At 46.0% G+C, this 27,443-nt stretch overlaps 1 protein-coding gene across 10 annotated transcripts in view; it reads left to right on the top strand.

Moving 5' to 3' along the window:
* Window positions 1-27,443, top strand: part of RPAP3 (RNA polymerase II associated protein 3) — a 286,980-nt gene that overhangs the window by 118,660 nt on the left and 140,877 nt on the right. For all 10 annotated transcript variants that reach the window (XM_078675415.1, XM_078675461.1, XM_078675426.1 and 7 more), the window contains one exon: window positions 13,470-13,604. In XM_078675415.1, the coding sequence (XP_078531541.1) occupies window positions 13,470-13,604 (135 nt within the window). The remainder of the gene's footprint in view (window positions 1-13,469; window positions 13,605-27,443) is intronic.

Genomic DNA, 27,443 nt, shown 5'->3' with positions numbered 1-27,443 from the left:
GAATTTTGCTGCTAATAGCTCAGACTGTAAGTTTTGCCCCCTCTGTGTATGCTGAGCATATAGTGCTTAGAAATGAACTGATAAAGTCTACGTGCTTTAGGTGGTGATTAATGTGGGTTTTAGTCACTTAAGCAAATTATCGACCTCGGAAAGATAAACACCTGACCGACAGTGAAGGGTCTGTCTAGACCCTGCACTGCAGCCCTCCCCTGGCGATAGCCTCGACGACTCCACTCACCGGGCGCAAATCGTGATCCTGAAGGAGGACCGTAGAGAAGGATTCAGAGACTCTGAGTTCTCCCGCGGGGCAGTGTGGAGAGTGCTCGCGAGTGGGACCATCCCTGGGGGTCCTCGGAGCGAGACAAGTGGGAGAGTCCGCCCCCATGGGGACACCGGACACTCCATGATGCCAAAAGAGCCCAGAGACACTCCGTGACGACAACGAATCCCTGGGTCGCCTTGAGGTAGGAGATTCAAATGGTAAACACCCATTATTCCGCAACTTTCTTCCCGCATACCATCACTCCGCATACTTTTCGTACGAAAGTACCATGACTCCGCAATGCCATTATAACGCATGGCATTACATTTTATATGCTTTTACCACGCATTCATTTACAACTAAATTCGTTTTTTAATATGTTAAGATAAGGTAAGTATGGGTATAGGGGTATATGTTTTGGGATGTGTTTGGGTATTTTAAGGGTTCAGATATAGTTTTGGGTTATGGTGTACAGGGGTATTTTTAGGGTTTAGGGGTAGGTATGGGTTTTGGGGTACAGGGGTATTTTTAAGGTTCAGGGCTAGGTTTGGTTTTTGAGATACAGGGGTATTTTTAGGGTTCTGGGGTAGGTTTGGGTTTTGGGGTACAGGGGTATTTTTAGGGTTCAGGGTAGGTTTGGGTTTTGGGGTACAGGGGTATTTTATGGTTCACGGATAGGTTTGGGGTACAGGGGTATTTTATGGTTCAGGGGTAGGTTTGTGTTTTGGGGTACAGGGGTATTTTTAGGGTTCAGAGCTAGGTTTGTGGGTACAGGGTATTTTTAGGGTTCAGGGCTAGGTTTGGGTTTTGGGGTACAGGGGTATTTTTAGGGTTCAGGGCTAGGTTTGGGTTTTGGGGTACAGGGGTATTTTTAGGGTTCAGGGATAGTGTTGGGTTTTGGGGTACAGGGGTATTTTTAGGGTTCAGGGATAGGTTTGGGTTTTGGGGTACAGGGGTAGGTTTGGGTTTTGGAGTACAGGGTATTTTTAAGGTTCAGGGCTAGGTTTGGGTTTTGGGGTACAGGGGTATTTTTAGGGTTCAGGGCTAGGTTTGGGGGTACAGTTTTTTTTATAAAGAATTCAGGGCTAGGTTTGGGGGTACAGGGGTATTTTTAGGGTTCAGGGCTATGTTTGGGTTTTGGGGTACATGGGTATTTTTAGTGTTTAGCGCTCGGTTTGGGGGTACAGGGGTATTTTTAGGGTTCAGGGCTACGTTTTTGGGTTGGGGTACAGGGGTATTTTTAGGGTTCAGGGCTAAGTTTGGGTTTTGGGGTACAGAGGTATTTTTAGGGTTCAGGGATAGGTTTGGGTTTTGGGGTACAGGGGTATTTTTAGGGTTCTGGGATAGGTTTGGGATACAGGGGTAGGTTTGGGTTTTGGGGTACAGGGGTAATTTTAGGGTACAGGTTTAGGTTTGAGTTTTGGGGTACAGGGTTATTTTTAGAGTTCAGGGCTAGGTTTGGGTTTTGCTGTTTAGGGGTAGGTTTGGGTTTTGGGGTACAGGGGTATTTTTAGGGTTCAGGGCTAGGTTTGAGGTACAGGGGTAGGTTTGGGTTTTGGGGTACAGGGGTATTTTTAGGGTTCAGGGTAGGTTTGGGTTTTGGGGTACAGGGGTATTTTATGGTTCAAGGATAGGTTTGGGGTACAGGGGTATTTTATGGTTCAGGGGTAGGTTTGTGTTTTGGGGTACAGGGGTATTTTTAGGGTTCAGAGCTAGGTTTGTGGGTACAGGGTATTTTTAGGGTTCAGGGCTAGGTTTGGGTTTTGGGGTACAGGTGTATTTTTAGGGTTCAGGGCTAGGTTTGGGTTTTGGGGTACAGGGGTATTTTTAGGGTTCAGGGCTAGGTTTGGGTTTTGGGGTACAGGGGTATTTTTAGGGTTCAGGGATAGTTTTGGGTTTTGGGGTACAGGGGTATTTTTAGGGTTCAGGGATAGGTTTGGGTTTTGGGGTACAGGGGTATTTTTAGGGTTTTGGGATAGGTTTGGGATACAGGGGTAGGTTTGGGTTTTGGGGTACAGGGTTATTTTGAGTTCAGGGCTAGGTTTGGGTTTTGCGGTTCAGGGGTAGGTTTGAGTTTTGGAGTACAGGGTATTTTTAAGGTTCAGGGCTAGGTTTGGGTTTTGGGGTACAGGGGTATTTTTAGGGTTCAGGGCTAGGTTTGGGGGTACAGTTTTTTTTTTTTAAGAATTCAGGGCTAGGTTTGGGGGTACAGGGGTATTTTTAGGGTTCAGGGCTATGTTTGGGTTTTGGGGTACATGGGTATTTTTAGTGTTTGCGCTCGGTTTGGGGGTATAGGGGTATTTTTAGGGTTCAGGGCTACGTTTTTGGGTTGGGGTACAGGGGTATTTTTAGGGTTCAGGGCTAAGTTTGGGTTTTGGGGTACAGAGGTATTTTTAGGGTTCAGGGATAGGTTTGGGTTTTGGGGTACAGGGGTATTTTTAGGGTTCTGGGATAGGTTTGGGATACAGGGGTAGGTTTGGGTTTTGCGGTACAGGGGTATTTTTAGGGTACAGGTTTAGGTTTGAGTTTTGGGGTACAGGGTTATTTTTAGAGTTCAGGGCTAGGTTTGGGTTTTGCTGTTTAGGGGTAGGTTTGGGTTTTGGGGTACAGGGGTATTTTTAGGGTTCAGGGCTAGGTTTGGGGTACAGGGGTATTTTTAGAATTCAGGGCTAGGTTTGGGTTTTGGGGTACAGGGGTATTTTTAGGGTTCAGGGCTAAGTTTGGGTTTTGGGGTATAGGCATATTTTTAGGGTTTAGCGCTCGGTTTGGGGGTACAGGGGTATTTTTAGGATTCAGGGCTACGTTTGGGGTACATGGGTATTTTTAGAGTTCAGGGCTAAGTTTGGGTTTTGGGGTACAGGAGTATTTCTAGGGTTCTGGGCAAAGTTTGGGGGTACAGGGGTATTTTTAGGGTTCAGGGCAAAGTTTGGGTTTTGGAGTACAGGGGTATTTTTAGGGTTCAGGGATAGGTTTGGGGTACAGGGGTAGTTTTGGGGTTCAGGGCTAGGGTTGGGTTTTGGGGTACAGAGGTATTTTTAGGGTTCCGGGTTAAGTTTGGGTTTTGGGGCACGAGTATTTTTAGGGTTCAGGGCAACGTTTGAGTTTTGGGGTACAGGGGTATTTTTTTGGGTTTAGGGCTGGTTTCGGGGTACAGGAGTATTTTTAGGGTTCAGGGATAGGTTTGGGTTTTGGGGTACAGGGGTAGTTTTAGGGTTCAGGGATAGGTTTTGGATTTTAGGTGCAGGGTATATTTATAGGGTTAAGATGGGTTCGTGTTTAAGGGTGTTGGGGTATTTTAAGGTGTAAGGGTGGGTGATGATTATGGGGTGCAGGGGTATTTAAAGGGATCAGGGTGGGATTAGTTTTTAGGGTGTAAAGGGTAATTAAAACAATAAATAATACATAAATAAAAATAATATAATGCAATGTAAAAGAATAAATATTTTATTTAATTTAAAAAAATGTGTGTGTGTGTGTGTGTGTATATATATATATATATATATATATATATATATATATATATGTACACACAAACATAAATATATTTTTTAATAATGTACTTTTCCAATGTATATGACTTGCATTTGCCTTGTAATGGCATGCGTGATGAAGTCATATGCGTTGTAAAAGTTTTAGGAATGATGGTTTTGCAGAGTAATAGTCCCGCGTTATAAAAATTGCGGAGTGATGGTATGCGGGATGTTGGATTGCGTAATATCGTCACATATTCGATTCAAATGCCTGTCCCAGCAATGGCTGCCAGAGTCACAACAATAAACGGCGGAGGCATTTGCATCGATCTCAAATTCCCTCTAACACACAAATTGGCTAAAATCACTCAGCAGCATTAACAATCAACTCGCTAAATAATTATTGAGGCTGTTTTTATGGAACTCCAGCAAAGAAAAGAACATTACACACGGAGCACAAGACGCCTGGCCCTGTAAAGGCGGCCTGAAGTGACAATGAAAGAGGCTAAGCATTTACACAGTTCTCCAACGCTATAACCCCTTAAGTCAGCTAAGTCTATTAAATTACCCATACTCTACCTGCAACAAATACGCTATGAAGAGACTGAGATAAGCTAATTTCACGAAACTTTGCTGGTAATTTGGCCATCTTAAATTGAGATCCAGACGCCTGATCCACTAATGGCTGCCAGAAAAGACTCTGAAAGGGAGAGACACTGAAAGGGACAGAAGCATCTACACAGATCTCTATTACTTTAATCTCCTAATCGTACTCACACCGAGTATTCTAATAGATTGAGGTTAATTTCACGATCACTCGCAAATTAATCTATAGATCTCTCGCAGAAAAATGGGTACTCTGAGATGAGTCCCTGTCGCCTGATCCTATATTGGCCGCCAGAAACGATACAGAAGCGGACTGGTTTAAGGCATCTAGATGACTGTGGACTATCACGATCTTCCCGATAAGTAGGGTCATCTGAGACCTATGACACTACAGTGCCCCTCCTGAGATGGGTGCCGACCCTCAGACCTCAAGTCTCCTCAACTCACGAGAAACCCCTGAAGCCTGACTGGGCATTGGCCGACAATCTGTGACCTACCAAGTTATCCACCCTGAAACAGGGTCCCACGCAGACCCTGGATACTAAGAACCTCACTTATAAAGCGAAGAGGATCCTCTGAGACCCTGTAAGGCAAAGACCGCCTGAGAGAGGAACGGAGCCCCAAGACACATCATCTCAGAAGTCCCTGATGCCTGACCCAGAAATGGCCATCTACCCAAAATTATTACAGATAGCGACCAACAATTAGGCCTCACCAAGCCCTCCGTCAACCTCGATATCTCTGACAACCGCAACAAGGAATAAAGGTTAGTCCAGTCAGTGGTCCTTAGGGATCACTAGAGACCCATAAAGGACTGGTCCCCTGAAAGGCTTGATCCAACGCACCTCCAACATGGCCCTGGTCCCTTAGGATAACAACGCTTACTTGGGGACTAAATCTCTTATCCATGACCCCAACTTGACAGTGGTACCCCCACAACCCACCGAGAATACCTCCAACGAGACAGGCCCCCTTACCAAGAGACCAGTCCAACTCCCAATCCCAGATCCAGAGTAGCCCTTCTCAGCATGCCCCTCCCCCTCTGCCCCCCCACTATGAGAGGCAATTCCCCAGACCCCTCCTTCCCCCACCTGACCAGACAGCTCTCTCTCCTCCACACAACACTTCATCTTATCAATCACAGGAATAAACCTGACTCACTCACTACACAGAAAAAATGCCACCGGACACACAGCCGGCTGCCGCCCCACTCACGCCAAACTTCCTAAGCCCTCATGGTCCAAACTCCTTCGCAATCGCTTTCCCCCTCAAACTCTCGAGTAAAGCGAAGAAACTCTTCAACCATAGACTGCTCAGACAACATCCCGAGACACTAGTCGCAGACACCTATCACTGCTTCTCCAAAGGACGGATAAAAATGGACCTCATCTTTCACACTGATAGACCCAACTTTTGGCCCATCACTCTCAATACGCATCTAAACATCTCCAAAACCACCATTACCCTCCACAGCCGCAAACTGACGACCTCTCTCCCGAGTCACCAATCGAAGAGCGGCAATATCTCCATAACCATCTTCACGAACAATACAGGCCGAATACAGGCTAAAAGCGCTCACCTGGAGATCTTCGACTCCTTCTTCCTCTCACTAAAAAAGTCCTCCATGATCACCTCTCGAGACGAATCAACCCCATCCCTCTCCCCTGATAGCCATCCATGACATGGGAGGCATCGGACCCCTCTCTCAGCTGCCTCGAGATCCACCTCGCCGCCATCCTAAGGCCCTCATCCTAACTCTATTCCTTCCAATACCCCCCACTTCCCCCTACATCAGACAGCTCGCTCACCCGTGCCTCACCTCCCAACATCCAGGATTGAGCATTTCCTCCAGCTCAGCTCACTCACAGCCCTCCCCGTCCCCTCGCCACACGAGATCTGTCACCTGCTATGAGTTAGTACTCCCTATACCCTTGAGCCCTAGCAAAAACAATCCAGGCAGCCCCCCCTAATATTCATCAGGACCGGGACTCACCCTCCCACCCCCTGTGATCCCGCACCCAAGGGCAGTGTTGCCACAGACACCCTCCCTCCCTCCATGGACAACATGACGCAACGCCTCTCCCTCCTAGAAACTCAGCTGGAAATCCTGATTCGATGCCTGAATGACATTCTATCCAACCTTTTCTTGATCCGAAAGCCCACCTAGCCTCCCAGAGAGTCATCTAATCTCACCCAACCCAGTCTAGACAAGGCACCACCCTCCACAGAGTCTCAAGTCCCCCCCAGACCTAGACCTAAATCATCCAGTAAGGGAAAGGATAGTTGCTACGAAAGACCTAGATGAGCAGCTACCTCACTTTCCCCTCAGGAAGTGACACACCTAGCCACATCCTATGACCCCCGACAAATTCCTCCCCTAAATCCGTGATCCAAGTAATCACGGGATTTAGAAATGAACACCCCCCTCCGAGAATCCCCAGATCCCCTGCCTACCTAGCCTTCCTTACTAGAGTCCAATCCAGCGAGATCAGGTGCAAAGAAGAACCCCCCCATCAACTGCTTGCTCCTAAACTGCAGATCTGCCTCTAAACATGCAACCGATCTAGCGGAAGCCATCCTCTTCCATGACATAGACATAGCTGAATAATCTCGCCTACCCCAGCATGGACATGATGGTACCTCCTGGATTCACTATGATTAACAATTTCAGGCAAGGGAAAAGAGGTGGGGCATTGCAGTCATCCACAAGAACAACATCTCCATCACGGAAACTCCCTCTTGTTTGTACAGCTCCTTTGAATGACTCTCCGTCAATATCAAAACACAGGATACCAGGCCTACACTCTGCCATCTACTATCACTCCCCCCAGGCAACTCCACAGAATTCAGGTTCACCTTTCCAACCTGATTGCCCATTGCGCACTGGGCACCTCTAACAACATGCCCATTGCGCACTCGGCACCTCTAACAACATAATTCTGGGCGATTTCAATCTAAGATGGAATGAAACAGTGAACCCGCTCATTCAAATCCTAAACAACCTATTGATAGCTAACAATATGACCCAACACTGCTCAGAAGAAACACACCGTAGAGGAGCAATCCTTGACGCAATTATAGCTTAAAGCAATGCAATTTCCATCGACCACATCCTCCCCGTTGACTGGTCCGATCATCACATAGTTCTCTTTCACATCAACCATCCGATCATGACCAATCTAACTCCCAAACTTGAACCCCCCAAATGGGTCAGGAACACAGCCCAGATCCCGCGAGCTGACCTAGAAGAAATTAGCTTGCTGCTCCCCTCCTCCACTGACCACCTCTCCACTACCGAACTCACCTCTCTTTACAATTCCAATATGACGCTCACCCTGGATCAAATTGCTCCCCTGAAGCTAAAGAAATCCAGGAACATCCCTTCCAGATCATGGTTTACCACTGACATCAACAAAGAAAGAAGAAAGCTAAGAGCTGCAGAAAGAATCTGGAGAAATAATTCCTCCACTCCAAACAGCCCGCAGGATATACAAAAATCACATTAAGATCAAAAAGTCAGCTTTCTTCTGCTCTGTGCTAGAAAACACAAAAAAAGACCCAAAGAGCTTTTCAATATCATAAGGAATCAAACCTCTTAACCCATACCTTCCTCAACACAGGCATCCAAAGAACGATGCGACAACTTCGCAATATTTTTCAATGACAAAATGGGCAAGATTGACCTGTCACTTGGTTCAAATCCCATCTCCTCCAATGAGATCAAAGCGTTCGAAACTCCTGTTAGAACCCGCCAGAACTCTCCAAAACAGTGGTCCCACTTCTCTCCAAACCAGGAAGCAGAGATAGTCAAACTAATCTCCAACGCCAAGCCCTCATCTCACGTCCTGGATCAGCTACCTCCTCAACTGGCCAAAGACCTGAAGCTCGTCCTTGCCCCACTATGGTGGAAGATCATCAACAGTTCACTAAGCTCCGGAACCGTACCTGACTGCCTCAAAGTAGGACAAGTCACGCCACTGCTAAAAAAACAGGTCTAGACATTGACGATCTGAACAATTTCAGACCTGTATCGAACCTACCTTTTCTATCCAAAATCATGGAAAGATGTGTACTCCCACAGTTGACCCAACACCTGGATAACATCAATCTACTAGATCCCCATCAATCGGGCTTCAGAAAGGGATGCAGTACAGAATCCGCAATCCTCAACGTCAGAGACGACCTACTCAAGTCACTCGACTCGGATCAATGCTTCCTGCTCATCCTCCTAGATTTATCGGCAGCATTCGATACAGTTGATCACAAATTACTCATAAAGGTTCTACAAGAAAGGGCCGGTCTTCAAGAGACGGTCCTCCACTTTTTCTCTTCCTTTCTCAGCAACCGTTCACAAAGAATAAAAATCAAAAACTTTGAGTCCGACCTACACCCCGTCATCAGAGGTGGTCCTCAAGGATCAGTACTCTCCCCCCAGCTCTTCAACATCTACATGGAACCCCGTACCTCTCTACTCAGGAAATCCAACATCCCCTTTCGTATATATGCAGACGACACGCAACTCTATCTGGAAACCACCTCAATTGACGACATCCAGAGACTTAACAACACGCTCAAGGAGGTTCAACACTGGCTCACAAGCAATCACCTGAAGCTCAACCAAGAAAAAACGGAAATACTCCTCATTTCCAACAAAGACGAAATCCCACAAATTGAGGAATGGCTCAAAGCCATTGATGCCCTCAATGGCAACCTCACCTTAGCGGATTTGGTAACATCTCTAGGGATCACCCTGGACCCAAAACTGGACATGAAGAAACACATCACAAAATCTGCCAAAAGTGCCTTTCATAACCTTAAACAACTTTACAAAATTAAACCCTTCCTCCCACCAAAGGACCTTCAACAAGCCACCAAGCACTGGTCCTCTCCAAAATAGACTACAGGATCGCTACCTTGACTGGGACAGCAAAATCCCACCTCGCCCCCCTGAAGACAACCCTCAATGGAGCTGCCAGAATAGTCACTGGAATTAAGAAATTCAAACACATTTCCCCAGCTCTCAGATAACTCAGATGGCTCCCAGTTGAGTTGCGAGCCAACTTCAGAACAGCCTGCCTCGCTCACAAAGTCCTGCACACAGGCAAACCGGAATACCTGGCCGACAAACTCAAAAGGGCAGGCCAGCCAAGAAATCTCAGGAGCTCCAACTCTCTACTACTCATCCTGCCTAGAACTCGCAAGCATAAAACCTCAGCCAAATCTTTTGCCGGTAACGCTCCAAAAATCTGGAACTCCATCACCCCCACATCAGAGCAACCCCCTTGTTTCCAAAATTCAAGAGCCTACTCAAAGCCCTCTTCCTCGACCGATCCCGAGTGTACCGATGGAGCCCAGGTAGTTCCTTAGCCAACACTCCACCTTACCTCAAACCACGTGACTGACGACACTGATTCGGATCAAGAAAACTGTAACTTTTTTTATGCATAACCGGTTTGATTGTCTATTACACTCGGATGATCATCAGACTTGGCCTGCACCCTCTACTCCTCTGCCCCTTCGCTGACACACTTGTTCCTTTCCCTGCTTGAACCCTCATATTCTACCATTCCCCTGTATCATATGTTTGCTCGTTACTGTATATGCTGTGAAGCGCTCTAATACCCCCGGGTCCAGCTAGCGCTATACAAAACTTCTAAATAAATAAATAAATAAATAATCTTAGACCCCTGCAGTCTCAGGCCATTCATATGGACGCTGTTGGAATCTCCAGCAGGGACCCTGCAGGAGGCTTTGGCGCGCTCACGAGCTCCTGAGAGGCAGAGTGGCATCTACCCTGTGTTACAGGAGATAAACAACCGAGCCTGCAGTGCTGTCTTTTAGGGTACCGGTACTCTCCCTGCTAATGAGAAATGCCGGTACTGAGGGCCAGAAAATTCAGAAGTACCGGTGAGTACCGGCCCCTTTAAAGCACTGATTGTCACAGGATAACAGCAGGGCCGCTGCGGAGCTCTATGCTCAAGCATCCTCCGTCTTCGGGAGCTCACCACGCTCCCACAGAGGAACTCACCCTTAAACAAATATCTGGAGTATTCAACTTTTGCTGATGATACAAAGCTATTCTACATTTGCAATGGCTCAATGATTTTAATAGAAGTTTCAGGAAAACTGTACGGGGATAATCAAAGAAATTACAAAAAAACATACATAATAATGACAGCGCAGACACCCCCTCACAAAGACAACAGACCACTGGTCTCCGGAAGGTATTGGACTGATTAGTAATACTCATGAGCCTCCACACGGTACCGCCTCTAAAGCGGAAGAAGAGAGCCCTCTCTCATGGTGTGAGGTCTAATGAAAGATAAAACACGGGTTCTGTACTGGCAAGGTACCTATAATAGTCAAGCGCTGTATTTTTCTGCAGTTCGATTTGTAACCTTTTGGTTTCACAGAATTCCCAGAAGAGACTCGGAACCCTTGAGTTGTTTGCTTTCTAAGTACTTATCAGGGACGTACAAAATGAAGCCTGCCCCAGCGCCTGCAATGTTTTAGAGATGTAACTTTTCAGGGAATGGCACACCCTTGGTCTAGGCCAAGACAATCCATAATCACATCTCCAAAACTGCGCTTGTAGGCTGGCCCACACATGTACCCAAAGCAGTAACGGGTCCAATTGAACCCTTTCCTCATTGAAGCCCTGGCCTAATTCTGCATATATTATATAACTTGTTGTGGGCGTGTAGGTGTAAAAGTCTCCGGCATATTAGATTTTCGTCTAACTGAAGGGGGGAACTTTTTATATATCTCCCAATCCACGCCCCAGACAGAGCAGCTGGGACGTATTGTGCATTGTATACCTTTAAAAGAGGTAAAACTGTCTCCCAATCCCTCAATCTTGGGAGATTACATAATGGCTCCTGCTGAGCTTAACACATCAGCTGGTCAGCTGAGGTTGCTAGGAGCTTTTTTCATTAAAGATTACTCCAAGATACTAAAGTCTCAGACACTGTCCAAGGCCTGGCTCTTAACGATTATCCTGCGAGTATCAATACTACATAGCCCTCATGCCATAATTTGAGACATACTGTAACTGGTGATCAGGTCTAAACTGTCCACGAAATGGACAAAATGGTCCACCAACACCTGCAAAGCGTTAGGGATCGGGGCCAACAGTAGAGCGTCATCCGCGTAGAGAGGAGCATGCACGTATATGCCAGCAACTTTGAGTGTAACAACCAAAATAGAGGTTAAATAAGGACAGAGACCATTAGTGTATAAAATAAAGAGTAGCGGAGCCAAAATGCAACCTTGGCGCACTCCATGTCTAAGGCCAAATTCCGGGGATACTCCTCCATTAGAGATCACTCACACTTTAGCAGTCCGATCTAAGACATATTATATAGAAAATTCACCAATGAAATCTCCACGCCCATGTCCAACAGCCTCTCAACCACAGCTTTGTCCTTTTGTCAGAATTGCATGCTGTTGACAGGTCCATGTCCACGTGTTTGGTATCATTTGGCAAACAGTGCCTTACTGTGTAATGCTTTCACAAAAAATTGCAAAAGGGCATGCTCTTAAAGGAGCATTTTGATAACTTATTAACAAAAATGTCCAACTCCGTTTTTCTTTCCTCATTGAGTGAACATGTGGATGTAAAACTCATTGAATGCTCTTTATACCATACCTCTTTTATAGAGTTTGCTGTAGATTGAGTTTTATTTGCAGTTCTCTGCATAAACTTTGTAAAAAAAGTAAAGTAAGCAAAAAGAAAAGCAGAATGCATGTGGGTCCTTCTTAGAGTGGTCCTCCTTTGAAAGATAGTTGTAGACTTACTGGCAATAGTACTAGTTTATTTCTAAAAACGAATAGTATTAGAACCATATTAGGGGCACCAAAAACAGTAGTAGTTTTAAAGGGGTCAGCAGTTCTTATAACCCTAGAGGTAGCTCTATCAGTAATGCGCAATTAGAGAAATATGTTTGAGAATTCTTTGTAGTTTCAGATGTTTGTATAGTGATTAATTAATAATACCGGGGGTGATTGCGGTGCTTCAAGCTGTCATAAAAGAACTAGTCTTTTTAGCAGTTTAAGTACTGTTAGTGATCATAATATCAGTCTTAGTTGGAGACCAGCAGTACAACCATTAGTTGTACTTGCTCTACTATAGATGTGCCTTTAATGATAGTATTAGTAATTGTAGGTACGGTCTCAGTACAGATTTTATTTGGAAAGTAGTATAAATAGCATCAGCATATGTGTCATTAATGCTCTGGTTACCACTACAGAAGGCAGCACTAGTAATGGACAAGAAGCAGGACCGCTTTGAGATGAGAAAAGGAATTGCGAGTCAATGAAATAAGACTATGAAACTGACTAGGTGTAACAGGTCTCAAATGTGAATGTAAAGTGGAAGATGAATGGATGAAATTGCCCTAAAAAATGTTGGTAGTAGATGAAAAACCCTTCCATGAAATAAACTGTATCCCTCTAAAGATCTTCATTCAATTTGAATATGCTATCTCTTGTTCTAGAAATAAACCATTTGTGCCTTATGAGCTTTGAGGATAAATTGGAAGCATTCTTTGAGTTTATACTGAGTAGGACAGTTTTGAAACATAGACAGATATTTTCTTATACATGTGAAATGGATAATATATTTACAGCTAGGATGTCTTTGTGGGTTTTATGCTTACCGTTGGATTCAGTTTTAACTTGCAACTTCACACAGCAGCAGAAAAGGGTGGTGGTTAGCCCTGCAGAAAACCATACATTTTTGTAATCAAACTGACCACATTTGATCCTTAATAGGAAGAAAGAGTTGGCACAAAGGGTAAAGTAAGTGTCACTTTAAAAAAAACACAAACCGGTGCAAATTAAGATGCATATAGCTACTTTCATTTCAGAAGCTATATTGACGAGGCTAGGTACTCTGTTTTTGCTGCTTTGCAGGTAGTATGCTCTGCTTATGGATTTAGTAGCTATATCGAATTGGTAAAATCAGCCGAAATGTAAATAAAAGTCACTGTGTTAATGCATTGTAACTTTCACTTGCATTACAATATAAAAAGATTGCTCTTTTTTGAAAAATTTACAACATATCACAATCATCCTATATGTTAGGTTGGTAACTAAAATAAATCAATAATTCTAATTTTACTATTTAATAGGCTATGACATTGCAAGAAAATACAAAATTAAAGCAGCCTGAAAACCAATTCAAAGGGCCTGAGCTCACAGAAGAAGAGAAGAAAAGCATAGCAGAGCAACAGCTTAAGCAGCAGGCTATCGCCGACAAAGACCTGGTAAGTGTGTTGATTTGTGAAAGAGCATTGAGCACATTTCCTAATAATGATTTTGATTTGCTAATGTGTAATCTTTTTCAGGTATTTGATATATTCTGGAGTTTTGTGACTATGAGATACAAGTACTTGCTTCTAGAGTGGAACAAAGCTGAAACAAAGACTTCGAAATGGGAGTTGTCAATGATATTTATCACGAGGCTTAGCATTGTTTCAAATATATTTGTAATAATAAATGTAATGATTATTATTTATAAAAAAAGGAATATTTCTGTTATTGTACATTGTGATATTAATGGCCCTTTAAAAATAAAGTAGAATGAACCAATTCTGTAGTGTTTGGGTCCAAATTATTTATGACCCTGTTCTGGAGCACACAACCCAGTTACCACATTTTCTCCCTTACATGATATTCGCACATATTATCTAATTTTGATGATTTTTTTGTGTATTTTGCGTTTTGTTTTTGGCAGTTTTAAAATTTAGTACCGGGGTGTGGTTCTTTTTAAAATGTATAGAAGCAAATTAAATGAATGGATTAAATTGAGACCTAAGAACAGCAATCATAAGTACAGTAGAGCTACTTTTAGTTTTGTTTGCAGAACTGTAATATTTGCAGTTTTCATATGTGTGCCATTTCCATGTTTAATCTGAGCTAAAGTGTGACGTTTCAGATCTGATATGTGACACTGTGGATAATGCTTTCTTGATTTCTGCCCTAAAGGAAATGGAACCCACCTTTAGCAGATATAATCTTCAGTTGTAAGTAAAATCGCTGATCCTTGGCAGAGGAATTGACCAAGCAGCAGCATGAGGTACCCTTAAAATAATAAAGCTGCTACAGTGTCACCTCATAATTCACTGTGTTGCATATGCCACAATTAAATGCACTCACTTGCCAACACCATAGTGTTGAAGGCCATCTTCCCTACACAGATCTAAAACTGCATTTCTTTGGTGCCATTTTGTCCTTGTACACAGAGAAGACCCTATTTTAGAAATACAGTCCCAAATGATACTGTACATTTGTTGTGCTTAGAGGACTGTTAATGTTAAAGCACAAGTATATATAGTGGACGTTGTAAAGCTGCAGGATAATGTGACCCGTAGCCACATGGACAACACTTTCTCTTACTTCGGATATGAGTATCTGTTGGATCTGGCCCTTTCTGCAGGGCGACCCCAGATGTTTTACATGTTGAATTCGTTTCTGTAGGCATTAGTACTCTGTGCGCTTTGCCACTGCTAACCAGTGCTAAATTGCTTGTGCTCTCTCCTGAAAAAATGGTAAAATTGGACTACACATAATTAGCACTTTGAATTCTGTGTATTTCCCTAGTAAATGGTACTAAATGCACCCAGGGCCTGTAAATTAAATGCTTCTGGTGGACTACAGCACTCGTTGTACCACCAACTAAAGTAACCTTTGAAAACATGACTCAAGCCTGTCATTACAGCCTGTAGGGAGATATAAATACATATTTTTTAACTATTTCTTTTGAACATGCTCAGTGTTGATCACAATATCATGGTTACATGTTCACATTATATCATCTTTGTCAATAGCGTACCCTTATTTACAAGTCTCTACTTTTTACCCATACTGACAACTGGAGTTCTCTAATCTAAAGCTCGCCCTCCCTCCCCCAGTTCAGTCTAAATACCCCTGATATTTCTGCCAACCCCCCCACCCCCTATTTTCTCCCATTCGTGTGGGCAGCCTCTGGCTTTATATATCACTTTCTCTGCATTGGAGCACCAACCCAAGTCACCCTCCCATTCTCTCAATTGCGGTGCATATCGTGCACCCCATTTTTGGGCGATGTTTCGTGTTGACACCATCCACGCTACTTTCAGCCAAATGGTTGTATATTTCGGCCATTTGTCTTCCCCCGTTACATACAGAAGCAGCCAACGCGACTCTACTGGGATTTGTACCCCCGTGACCTCTGACATGACTCTCGCCACTTCCTTCCTGTAATCATTACCTATTTACGGTCCCATAAAATATGGAAAAAGGTGCCTATTTCTCCACATTTCCTAGTGCAAAAATTGGACAACCCATGCCCCAGTTTGTGTAATAGCGGTCTGGAGGCGTGAGATCTGTGTAATATGCGCATTTGCACCAGCCGGAACTTGGCTCTGATTGCCACTTCCCGGGGACTTTGTACCACTTCTTCCCAGTCGTCATACTCTAACAACCCCAAACCGTTTTCCCATGCTGCCCGGAGGTGCTCTATTGGATTGGGAGAATTGTAAAGCAACTTTTTTATATGTCAGGGAGGTTGCCTTTGTTTCCATTGGATCGATCAGCAGCCTATCTTCCAGAGGAGAATAGTCTGGGAGTGTGTCCCCCTCTCTTATGTATTGGCGAACATATGTCTTAATTGCAAATATTTGTACCTTTACGTTTCTGCTAGGCCGTATTTGCTGTGAAGCTCCTGGAAAGTGGGCGGTTTCTGGCCTCTCCATATGTCTTCTAGTTTCTCTATCCCAAGCTTTTCCCATTTCTTAAATGTCTACCTCAGGGCCCCCAGCTCTCTCAATTGGTCACTATCCAAGAGTGGTGTTCTACCTGTTTATTTGCCCTTCCACCCCATGTGCTTTTTTGCATCTTTCCAAATCCGTACAACCTACCGCGTATGCGGGGGAAGATGCTTATCGGGGTGTCCACTGTATAGTGCTGCTAGGTATCCCCTTTCCCTCATCGCCCAGTGTTCTGCCCTAAATGCCGAGTCTCCGTGATCTGCGAAATTCCAATCATTGACTACTATTAATTGCGAAGCCCAGTAATATTTGGTAATATCTGGGACGTCCTACCACCCTTCGTATATTCCCCTCTGAAGCTTACCTAGGGCTATCCTAGCACTCCCACCATCCCAAAGGAATTGACATACTTCGCTGTTTATATCTAGGAATACTTTCTTTGGTATCGTGTGGGGGGTGTTTTGCATCACATATAGTAATCTGGGCAGGGACATCATTTTAAAAAGGACTTCTTTCCCAATCAGTGACACCAACAGTTTCCTCAAGTGTTCCAAGTCCCTTCCCAGTCTCTTTATCTGGGGATACAAGTTCCCCGCCAAAAAATCATCATCATCCTTCGTGGAGATCTGCATGCCCAGGTACATAAATTTAGTTTTGATTTGTAATGGAGTGGTAACCTCCAATCTCTGTGGGATTTCCCCCGCCAGTGGAAACAAGGGATTTTGCCAGTTGATTGTGTATCTCAAATCGGTACAAAACAGCTGAAAGATATGGAGGACCCCGTGGACCAACCTTTATGGGTTTATCAAATACAAGAGAATGTCGTCTGTGTAGAGTGATATCCTGTCTTCCCAGGCCCCTCCTCCCTGTATCCCCCACATGACCAGGCCATTACGGACCCATTTCTCCAGAGGCTTCAACGCCTAGGCAAAGATAATTGGTGACAGCGGGCATCCCTGTCGCGTACCTTTACAGAGGAAAAATTAGCTGGACACCTCTCCGTTTACTTTCACTCTAGCCTGCGGTGTTGATAAAGGAGTTTTACCCAGGAGCAGTCCTCAGATTCAAAACCTAATCTGTCCAGGGTGGCAAATGTAAATTGCCATTCAATACTATCAAACGCCATTTGGGCATCTAGCAATAGGATAACTGCTGCCATTTCCGGCAGTGGTTTAGTCCAGTGAACTACCTCATATAGTCGTCTCAGATTCAGTTGCGTGCTCCTGTGCGGCATGAACCCTGAATGATCTGGATGGACCAGTCTGGAGATCACTGGCCGTAGCCTGTTAGCTAGCACTTTGGCCAGCACCTTTGCCTCCACATTTAGGAGCGATATTGGTCTGTATGACCCACATTCGGTTGGCGGCTTACCCTTTTTAGGAATCACTACAAGTGTAGCTGTACACAGGTCTTTTTTTTCCTCATATGACCTTTGTAGCTATAGCAACCTTGCGACCAGGCATTCCAAGTAGGGGGTACCAACTAACATAGCTTTAAACATACTACCAATCAGCGAGTCATCTGGAGTAAGCAGTAACATCCTACAGTTTTTTAATTGGTAGGCCCAAAAATACAGCTGGAGGTCTGGTAAGCCCATGCCCCCACGCGCTAATTTGTACCTTAATTTTTTCCAGGACAGCCTGATCCCTTTACCTGCCCAAATAAAGGAGGATATCTTGCCCTGAATTTTAAGTAGGTCAACTTTTGCAAATTCTAGATGGAAGTTATTGAACAGATAAGTATATTTCGGAAGCAGGCACATTTTAATCAAATTAACCCATCCGTACTGGGAGAGCGGGATATCCTGCCATATTTTTAATAGAACATCAACCTCTTTCAGAACTCTGAATAAATTCGTTTTTGGAATTTTTCTGAGATCCTGAGTTATTATAAGTCCAAGATATCTGAGCTCCCTGGCGAAAATCCCCTCCTGATCAGCAATATTCCATGCCATAATCTCAGTTTTGTTGTTATTAATTTCATAGTCGGAGAATTTCCCAAAGGTCTGGGCTTCAACAAGAAGCTCTGGAAGTGTAATTTTGACATTTGAGGATAATAAAATAAAATTATCTGCATATAGCGCTAATTTCCTCACAAACCCATTTTCTGCAAAAGGAGCAATCTTCTTATTCTGTCTTAAACTCTGGGCTAAAGGCTCGATATATAAATCGAAAAAAATGGAGGAAATGGGCAGCCCTGCCTAGTGCCAAGCCCTATTTTAACAACAGGAGAAAGGCTACCATTGACCAGACTCCGAGCCTGGGAGGATTTATATATATATATTTTTTAGAACTTTCCTAAAACCGTTACCTAAGCCAAAGACCATTAAGGTCCTATCCAGGAAATGCCAATTCACACAGTCGAAGGCTTTGGCAGCGTCAACAGTAATAATTGAATGCGGGAGACCCTGTGACGATGCCGGATCAGCCCCCCAATTAAAATGTGCACCAGTTCTGACATCTGCCTGCCCGGAAGAAAACCCTTTTGATCTTCATGGATGATTGGCCCTATGATCTTACAAAGCCGATTATTCAAAATCCCTGCAAAGATCTTATAATCGACATTTAATAATGAAATTGGCCGATATGACTGGCACTGGGTTGGATCCTTACCAGGTTTCAGAACCAGCGTAATAACTGCATCACTCCAGGCGTCCGGTAAAGGGGAGCTACCAAATAAGATCTCATTATACAGTTTCAACCAGACCAGGATGACCTCTTCCCTCAATAAGGCGTAAACCTCAATCGGTATCGCATCGGGGCCTGCCACTTTCCCTTTCTTAGCTCTTTCTAAAACAGTTAATATCTCGCTCCCTGTTATTTCTAGTGTAAGAATTTTTTGACTATCCTCAATTCTTTTTGGAAGCTGTCTCTCTTTGAGCCAACTATCAATGTGTTCCTCCGCAACCTGAAGATCTTCTCAATATAGCTCCTGGAAGAATTGCGCAAAAGCGTGTTCTATATTCCCTTTATCCTCCGTGATATGTGTGCCAACTTTGATCTTACTAATGTAGTTGTAAGATCTATCGACTCTGCTCTTCATGGCAAGAAGCTTGCCACAGTTCTCCCCTTGCTCAAAATCCCTCATTTTACTTGGCTCCTATTTTTTAATTATAATTTCTTCAGACTTAAGTCTGAACTTTAGCTGCAGCTCTTCCACTCTCTTTATTAAGTTAATATTCTCTGTTCCTGGAAGTCACCTTGCCCCCGGTGCTCTCGTCAGTAGCGGCCGCCAGGGAGTCGGCTCTGGAGCCTTAGCGCCGCAGAAGATTGCCAGTCGCCGAGCGGGCTTACCCAGTCGGCCCACACACACTTTTCCTCCCTTCACACGCTTCCTCCTCTCTGCCGCCGCAATCTCAGGACACACTGTGTCTTCTGTTGTTGGGAGAAGCCCCCGGCGTCGTCCCAGTTCAAGCTCTGCCCTTATGGTTCTCCTGTGCACCACAGCCCTCGAGTATCTTGCTTACCGGCCTCCGTCGCTCTCGGGGCCTAACCTCGCTCTCGTTCCCTATCCTAGCTCTCGTTCCCGTTGTCGGGCTTTCACCTCTTATAGGCCCCGGCCGGGCCCGTGCGCTGCACAGTTCCGAGGTCCCCGGTGCTCTTGTTGGTCGAGATCTCCCTGGCGGCAGCTCCGGATCATTTAAAGCCGCAGGGGATACCAGTTGCCAAGCAGGCCCACTGTATCATGCCGCTCCCAGTCTGATGGATAACTCCGGCTCATGCTTTCGGTTTCTCTTCGGTCTTTGTCGTTTCACAGGCCTCACACCGCCTCGGCTCCCGCCACCATTCCTCCCATTTTCCCCAGGATTTCTGCCCCTCCAAGCTTTCATTCGACGTTCTAGTAGGTTTCCCAGCTCCGATTTTCACTGCCAAGGACGAATTTGACTACGGATGTTGGGATTTTAGCGCTCAAGAGCCCAGAGCTCCTCTCGTGTGTGGCCATTGCTGTTGGCTTCAAGCCACTCCCCTGTAGTGAGGCTTTAAACTGTCATTTCGACCTGGCAAAATAAACCTTTTTCCAGGTCTCAACCATACTTTTTAATATTCATAAGCACAAGTTCCCCTTACACACATTTCCAAAGTGTGTGGCCAAAGGTTCCGTCCCGCCCACACCGCCTTGTACAGCAGGAATCTGAGCAATACCCCATGCGAACCAATAGTGACCCAGACAGATAGGACCTGTGGAGAAGCTTCAGTGGTACCAGGCAAAGCCAGGAAGAGTTGTCCACCTCGCGGGGGAGGCCACCGCCGCCAGCCACTTGTCATCTTCCAAACCCGCCACGTCATGGTCCCATTTAGCCCTCAGGTGAGTTAGGGGATCTACCATGTTGTTGATCAATTTTTTGTAAATTAGTGATATAGCCTTGTCCGGCATGTCGCCATCTAAAACTTGATCCTCAAGTGGGGAGGACTCGGGAAGTTCACTACATTTAGGGAAAACCGCAAGTAAGGCGTGTCTGATTTGGAGATACCTTGAAATGTTCTGAGTGTGCAAACTCTTATTCTTGCTGCAATGAAGCAAAGGGGACCACCCCACCCGACCTCCACAAGTCGCCCTCCTTGGATATACCTATAAGATCCCAGCGATCAATGCCCCTCGAGCGAATCAGCCTGCCCAGTTGCTCGCAGTGGTGTGGCCCAAGTAACTTTCCCCTCACCTCCCAAGCATTTGGTAGCCGCCTTCCACACCTGTACTGCATGTCCAGTTGGGCCAGTTATGGCCGGCTTCAAAGACCGCACACAGAGGGCCCCATCAAAGTTACCTCCTGGGAGGGGCCCTCTGTCGATCTGGAAGACCTGGTCGCCCTTCGGGCTTTACATACATTGATTAATCACTGCTAGATGTGATGCCCAATAATACTTCCGTATGTCTGGAAGTCCGATGCCCCCATCGAACCACCCCAACGTGAGCTTGTGCGTCGCGATACGAGGTAGCTTCCCATCCCACAGCAGGTCCCGTATGAAGTACGAGGGTGCGACAGGGTGCAGAGTATTGTTCAGAGCATATAAGAACCTGGGAAGGGACATCATTTTGAACAGGGCCGCCCGCCCCAAGAGAGACAATGGAAGAGATTTCCAATGTAGGACGTCCGCTTTAAGACACACGAGAGACGGCAGGAGATTGCGATCATAGAATCTGGACGGATCCTTAGAGACCCAGATCCCCAGGTATTTGAAGCCATCAGTAGCTTCTACCAGTTGATATTCCAGAGGGAGTGACGGTCTCTTACCATAGCGGACATATAGCACTGTTTTGGTCCAGTTTATAGAATAGCCAGCGTATCTATCAAATACATGTACTGTGTCCAGGACCACATTGAGTGATGCAGCCGGGGATTCCTTCACACTGTCAATGTGGTGTGCGAGCGTCAAAACATAATCTATGCGGGACATACTACGGTGTGCAGCAGAGTAGAAAGTATATTGCTGCTCGGCCTGGTGTAGTCTCCTCCTGTCATCCACCAGGCCCATCGCCTCAAGAAAGCTGTAACCCTGCATGCGGGAGGGCGGCAAGGCCCTCTGGGGCCAACAGTCAAGGGACTCCGAGACGATGGAATTGAAATCGCCCCGATCAACACTCTGCCTTCCGGCAAGGCTAGGAGGAGGTCCCCAAGGTCTGCAAAGGCTTGGGTATGCAATCCCGTTGGCACGTAGACACACAGTAGATTAAGTATGCGCCCCTCCCAGTTCCCGGAGGCAGCAACAAAACTACCCAGGTCGTCCGTGCAGCCACGGTCAATTGTCATGGGGAATGATTTTTGGACCATAATGCCCACTCCCTGGGAACCAGGACCAAAAGCAGAGTGTGCCACCAGGTGGAAACCCCATTGCGACATGGCCCTACAAGTGTTTCTAAGCAGGTGCGTCTCTTGTAAGAGGACTACATCGGGGGAGTGTCTTTTCAGAAATTGGAGCACTATACCCCGCTTGATCTCGTTCCCCAGCCCGTTGACATTCCACGACAACAGTTTGAACTCTTGTCTAGTTGCCGTGCCCATCGTGCCCTGTTGCGTGTTCATTCATTTTCAGGGGTAGCTTCTCAAGAACGCCCCAAGGGGGGGCACATTTGTAGACCACTTTCCCTTCATAAACAGCACTTCCAAAAGCATGTAACCAGTGATTGCCTTTCCTTGAAGCAAGTCATATTCGTCATACCTGAAAAACATAGAACAATGCAAACTAAAACACTCCCCCCCAACCCCTCGCAATAAATAAACCTCTGGACAAAGCACTGAATGAGGTACATGATGTAGAAATGCCGCGAATAGGATGTCCAACCTCCCAACTCACAAATGAGACACAACAAACAAATTAAACACCCCCCCCGCCCAACAAGCCACAGCCCCCCTCTCTGCTACCCTGCTGCGTAGGCTTAAAACTACCCATATCCCCAACTAGCAGAGAGCCTGTCCCCCCAAAAACAGTTGACTTAGATAGGGGCTGCCTAGCGTCACCTACACATAGCTCCGCAAGGCCCCATACCAGCCCAAGACCAGGAGAGAGTTGTTGCAGTGTAGCAGGCAGTTGACAGAATCAATCCCCCAAAAAAGTGCTGACGCCCTCCAACCCTCCCTAACACTATACATTACATGTGTTAGCAAGGAGTCCCAGAGCCCGGCCACCTACAGCGGCAGGATCATTTTCTGTGAGTTTGAGAGTGCTTGGCTCAACTATCTGAATCTCCGGGAACGTTGGTCACGAATGTCCGGTCCTTCTTGTCCATTAGAAGAACCTGGGGAGCGCTCAAGAGTGTCTCTCCAGCCGCCCACCACTCGTAAACTGTCTTTCTGTGGTCGCGCCTCGTCCAGCCAAACCTCCACAGCGGATAGTTGTAAAGAACAAGGCCTTCCCATTCGTGATGATCTTAAGCTTAGCCAGAAAGAACATCATATATTTGATGCCCCTTTCTCTCAGGGCTCTCTTTACCCCGTCGAAGGTGCATCGCTCCTTTTGCACCTTTAGGGTGAAGTCCGAAAGAACCGCACCATTGTATTCTCATATAGAAGGTCCCCATGCCGTCGGGCAGCCTGTAGGATGGCATCCCAATCCCTATAATTAAGGATACTGGCAATTATTGTTCTGAGGGGGTCCCAGGTTTTGGCAGAGGGACCGGCGCCCTATGAGCCCTCTCCACCATGAAGAGGGTGGACAGTCTCTTGGGCTTTAAGTGATTCAGTATTAAGTCCTCAAGGAAGAGATCCACGCTAGAGCCTTCTGCCCCTTCCGGGACCCCCACCACGTGGATATTATTGAGACGGGCCTACCCTTCCTGATCCTTCAGCTTCAGGGCCACCTGGCGGTGCTTCTGAACCAACGGTTGGACCTTCTCCTCAAGGCCACTCACGGTGGATTGGAGATCCGTAATACACGTTTCCGTTACTGTGGCTTGTTCCGAAGTTTTATTCATTTCGGCCCTGAGAAGATTCATGTCGATGGAGACTTTGTCGATTTTGGTTTCCAGCGTCATTCCCAGCACCTGAATGGTGGACATAATTGAGCTAAGGGATGGCTCCCAAGTGTCTTACCCTCCTCTTAGGGTGGTTGCCTCAGGACAGCATATTTGTCCAGTTTGTTCGCTTGCACCAGTGGAGCCCCTTTCGGTTTCATTATGGAGCAGTCTGCAACCCAAAAGAAAGAGAACTCGCTAGGCTTCCAACAACGCCCGACTCCCACCACTTCAGGGTTGGGGGTGCCACTTGAGCAGGCTACCTCAAGGAGCCCCTCTGGAGGCGGTGTCGTCGCAGTCTCCACACGCCCAACAAGACTACCAACTCCACCAATTGAGAAGTGATCACCGGGGCTCGAATCCAGGTGCACAATGTGGATAAGCGCTCAAATGGGCCTTGCGCAACCACAGTGTTAGAGAACATTCCATCCGGTGCACTTAGTATATAGGGGTGCCAAACTCCGCACTACTGCACGCTCATCATGTGGGGCAGTGCCCTACCGAGCCAATCGGGCCCCAGCCATAGGGAAGGATCACAGAACAGTAATAGGGCAGACCAAAGCAGAGAGCTCCCACGGCCGGACTTAAGTGAGGAAGCCTCTGACTTGTGCTTCCCAACCTCAAAGGCACAGTACTCTGCAGGGGGTCGCTCTCCCACTGCCAGAGACCCCGGCTACCTCGCTAATTATAACTGAGCACTCGGAGGGTGCCACTCACTTCCCAGGACACCCGCCGCCTCTGGTCACACGCTGCCTGGGCCCATAAAGTCAGAGGGGGAGGTTCCCAGGATCCCCAGTCTTCTGCAGCAGTTAGGAGGCAGTAAACCGCCCTGCAACAGTTCAGCCACCGCCGCAGTATGCGACTGTCCAGAGCCCCTGGCAGGAATCAAGGCCTCGGGCGGGTGCAGCCGCTCGCCACCAGAGCTCCACCGCAACACCCGGGCCTCATAGGACGAACTCGCGGTGGCAAGGGGAGTTCCCCCTACAACTCCACAGCCACGGGGGCCACCCCTCACTCACCTTCCAACTTCGCCGGAGGCTTGTCCTTTTTGCTGGGGGTTCCATTCACCTCTGCTGTATGGGTACTCCTGGGCTGCTACCTCCACCGACTTCACAGCCAGTCCGCAGCCACTAGACACCGCCCGGCTCCCAACACCGTACCAGGCAGGTACGGCAGCAATGCTTTCATATAACAGGGCCCGGCACCGGCACCCACAGGAATCATACGGCGGCGGCACCACCTCTTGGAAATTGTAGCTGCGTGCTCCAGGAGACCACCCACATGCTTCGGAGGTCTCTGGAAAAGCCCGCTCCCTGGCTCCAACTTCACATTGCTCCGCAGCCTCAGGGCCCAGCACTATGTGGATAGGCGCGTTCAGTAGCGCTATTCTTCATGCAGGTGTACAGACCAAACTTGCACGACAATCACTGCAAAAATGCATGATATTCCGAGCTATTATCCCGGCCTCTCCGGGGCTCTGTTCTTACAAGGCCATCTTGGCTGACACCAAGCTACTCCCGATTAGTTCATTTTCAATACTGCAAGTGCTTGATCCACACGTGAAACCTAATACAAGTTCCACACAGCTATTTTAAGGAAGTACACTTATCATTCACATCATACATGTAACAAACATTGACAAGGCAATATATTATTGTTTTTGGATAGCATATAGAGAATATGTTTTTATTAAAAGTTTCACTAAAAGGCAAGGCTGGTATAGAAGAAGCAGCAGGGCAAGCTTTTTTAACAAAAAAGCTAATTGACTTATGGAAGTGTGAGTGGCTGTGTGTCTGTGTGTGAGTGTGGCAGAGTACAAAGGTACGAAAGAGTGCAAGAGATATGGTGAGAATGTGTTTGTGAGAGAATGCGTGTGAGAGAATGTGCTTGTGTCATTGCATATGTGTTATGTGTGCACAAATGATACTAATCTGGATGTTATTTTTGCCTTATGGACAGTGACGCTAACCGCATATGAATGTGAGGTGTTACCTATGGCAAACTGCAAGCCCTGACATGCTCCTATGAAGACCCCATCATTGGCTGTGGGGACTCAAGCTGTCTAACTGAGAAACCAACACAGGGTTTGGCTAACGCGCAGCAAGGCCACGCCAACATGGAAATTAACAAAGTGAAACGCCAATGCTGGCAGCATTGGCGTTTCACTTAGTTAATGTCTAACTGAGAAAGCCGCTAACCCAGTCATACCCAGTCGCAGAGACACAAAACACGCACACCACACCTGGCCGAAGGCCATGACATGAGGCACGTAACTCTTAGCATAGTGGGTGGCATAATGCTGACTCTTGTATACCAGAGGACATTTTTAGAGGTACCCATGGCTGTTGTTGAATTATCCATGGTACATTTCTGGTACTTTCATATTGAATGTACTTCTTGGCATAAGGGGCTCACCCATGAAATAAGGAAGACCTTGATATAGTGGAAGTTATTTCTGACCTAAGACATTTGAAAAAAATCAGATCTGCTCATAGGAAAAGCAAGGCTTCCATGGTGCACCATGAAAGTACTACAATATTTCATGAATGTCCTATAAGGGTCTGCAGTATTTTAGAATTTGATCTAAAAAATGTCAAACATTTCTCATGGGAGAAGTCTACTCTCCCTTAAATCATCTACAAGAAATCTGTTAAATAGTTTTGCATGCTGGAATTTGGGGGATGTATTACACCCCACCACTTACTTAGATCTTTTTCCTCATATAATGGCTATGAGGTTCGCTGTGACTCCATTTTCTGGAAATGCTTGTCCAGCCCCATTGCTGGGAGCAGGGCTGGATTTAGGGCGGCGCGACGGGTGCAGCCGCACCTGGTGTTGACTTTGGTGGGGGGTGCTTTGTTTAAAAATAATTTTTGGTTTAAAAGCACATGAACAGGAAATTTTCCGGCAACAATAAAAATGTTAACATAACTCTGGTGATTAATCTTCCTTCTAGTGAGAGTTCGTATTTTGTTTTGTCGAGGTTTTGGCTCATCGAAAAGGGTTAATGTGCCTGCTGCAAAAAACATGTACCATGCAGAGCAGATCAGTATGAGTGAACTATGAGTAGTACTATAAAGAATATACATTATTTTTCCACATTTGGTCTAATTACTTTGTGAATTTAAATAACAATAAAGTATGCTTGCAAACTGTTACTACATGCCTGCCTTTCCCAATATTTCCCTTCAAAATTATGCAGTCGTATTCGGTCAACGGGCGTACGGTCTCACGCAACGTGTAATTTGTTTAGGGTCACTGGAAAGCCCGCAAGGTTTTCCCTGTCCCCCCCCTGGAGATTTAGTGTCTCCTATGTCCCTGCCTACGTATCCTCTTAGTTGTATCTTTTGTCATCCCTGCTTTCGTCCTTCGTCTCTGTTTTTCATATGTTCCTCTTCCTCCGAATCTCTTTCACTCCTTTCTCTCTCTTGGTCTGGCTTAGAATCTGAAGGAGCATATATCATGGTGTCCAAAACTGAGGGGGACTGGCCAACATCTTCAAACACTGGCACAAGATAAGCAGCGCTGCTGGCCAGCTAATTGTAATGATTTAGTGCCATTGAGTGTTCTCTCTCTTGCCACCTCTTTGCCTTTATATCTGTAAGCTGTTTATTTTAGTAAATTGTACTGATACAAAAGGAAGGAGGCAACAGTGCACATTTCCCTCACACAGAAACTCAAAAGTATTATCTCCCAGTTTTTCTCTCTGTACTACATGAAGGACAGCCACCCATTTCCACCCATTTGTTTGCTGTAGGGCCATTCACATTTCGTTTCTCCAAATTACAACATTATAGCAGAGTCAAAGAATCAGCTGATTTAGCTAGTTATTCCTATTTTTTTAAGAGAGTGCATTCAACTGGAGCACAATATAGTCATGCCAAACATATAGAAATCTTAGGTTCTAGC

Source organism: Lissotriton helveticus, chromosome 1_1, assembly GCF_964261635.1.
Source record: "Lissotriton helveticus chromosome 1_1, aLisHel1.1, whole genome shotgun sequence".
NCBI lineage: Eukaryota > Metazoa > Chordata > Amphibia > Caudata > Salamandridae > Lissotriton > Lissotriton helveticus.
The sequence above is the reverse complement of the archived record's forward strand: the minus strand, read 5'-3'. Positions and strand labels throughout refer to the sequence as shown.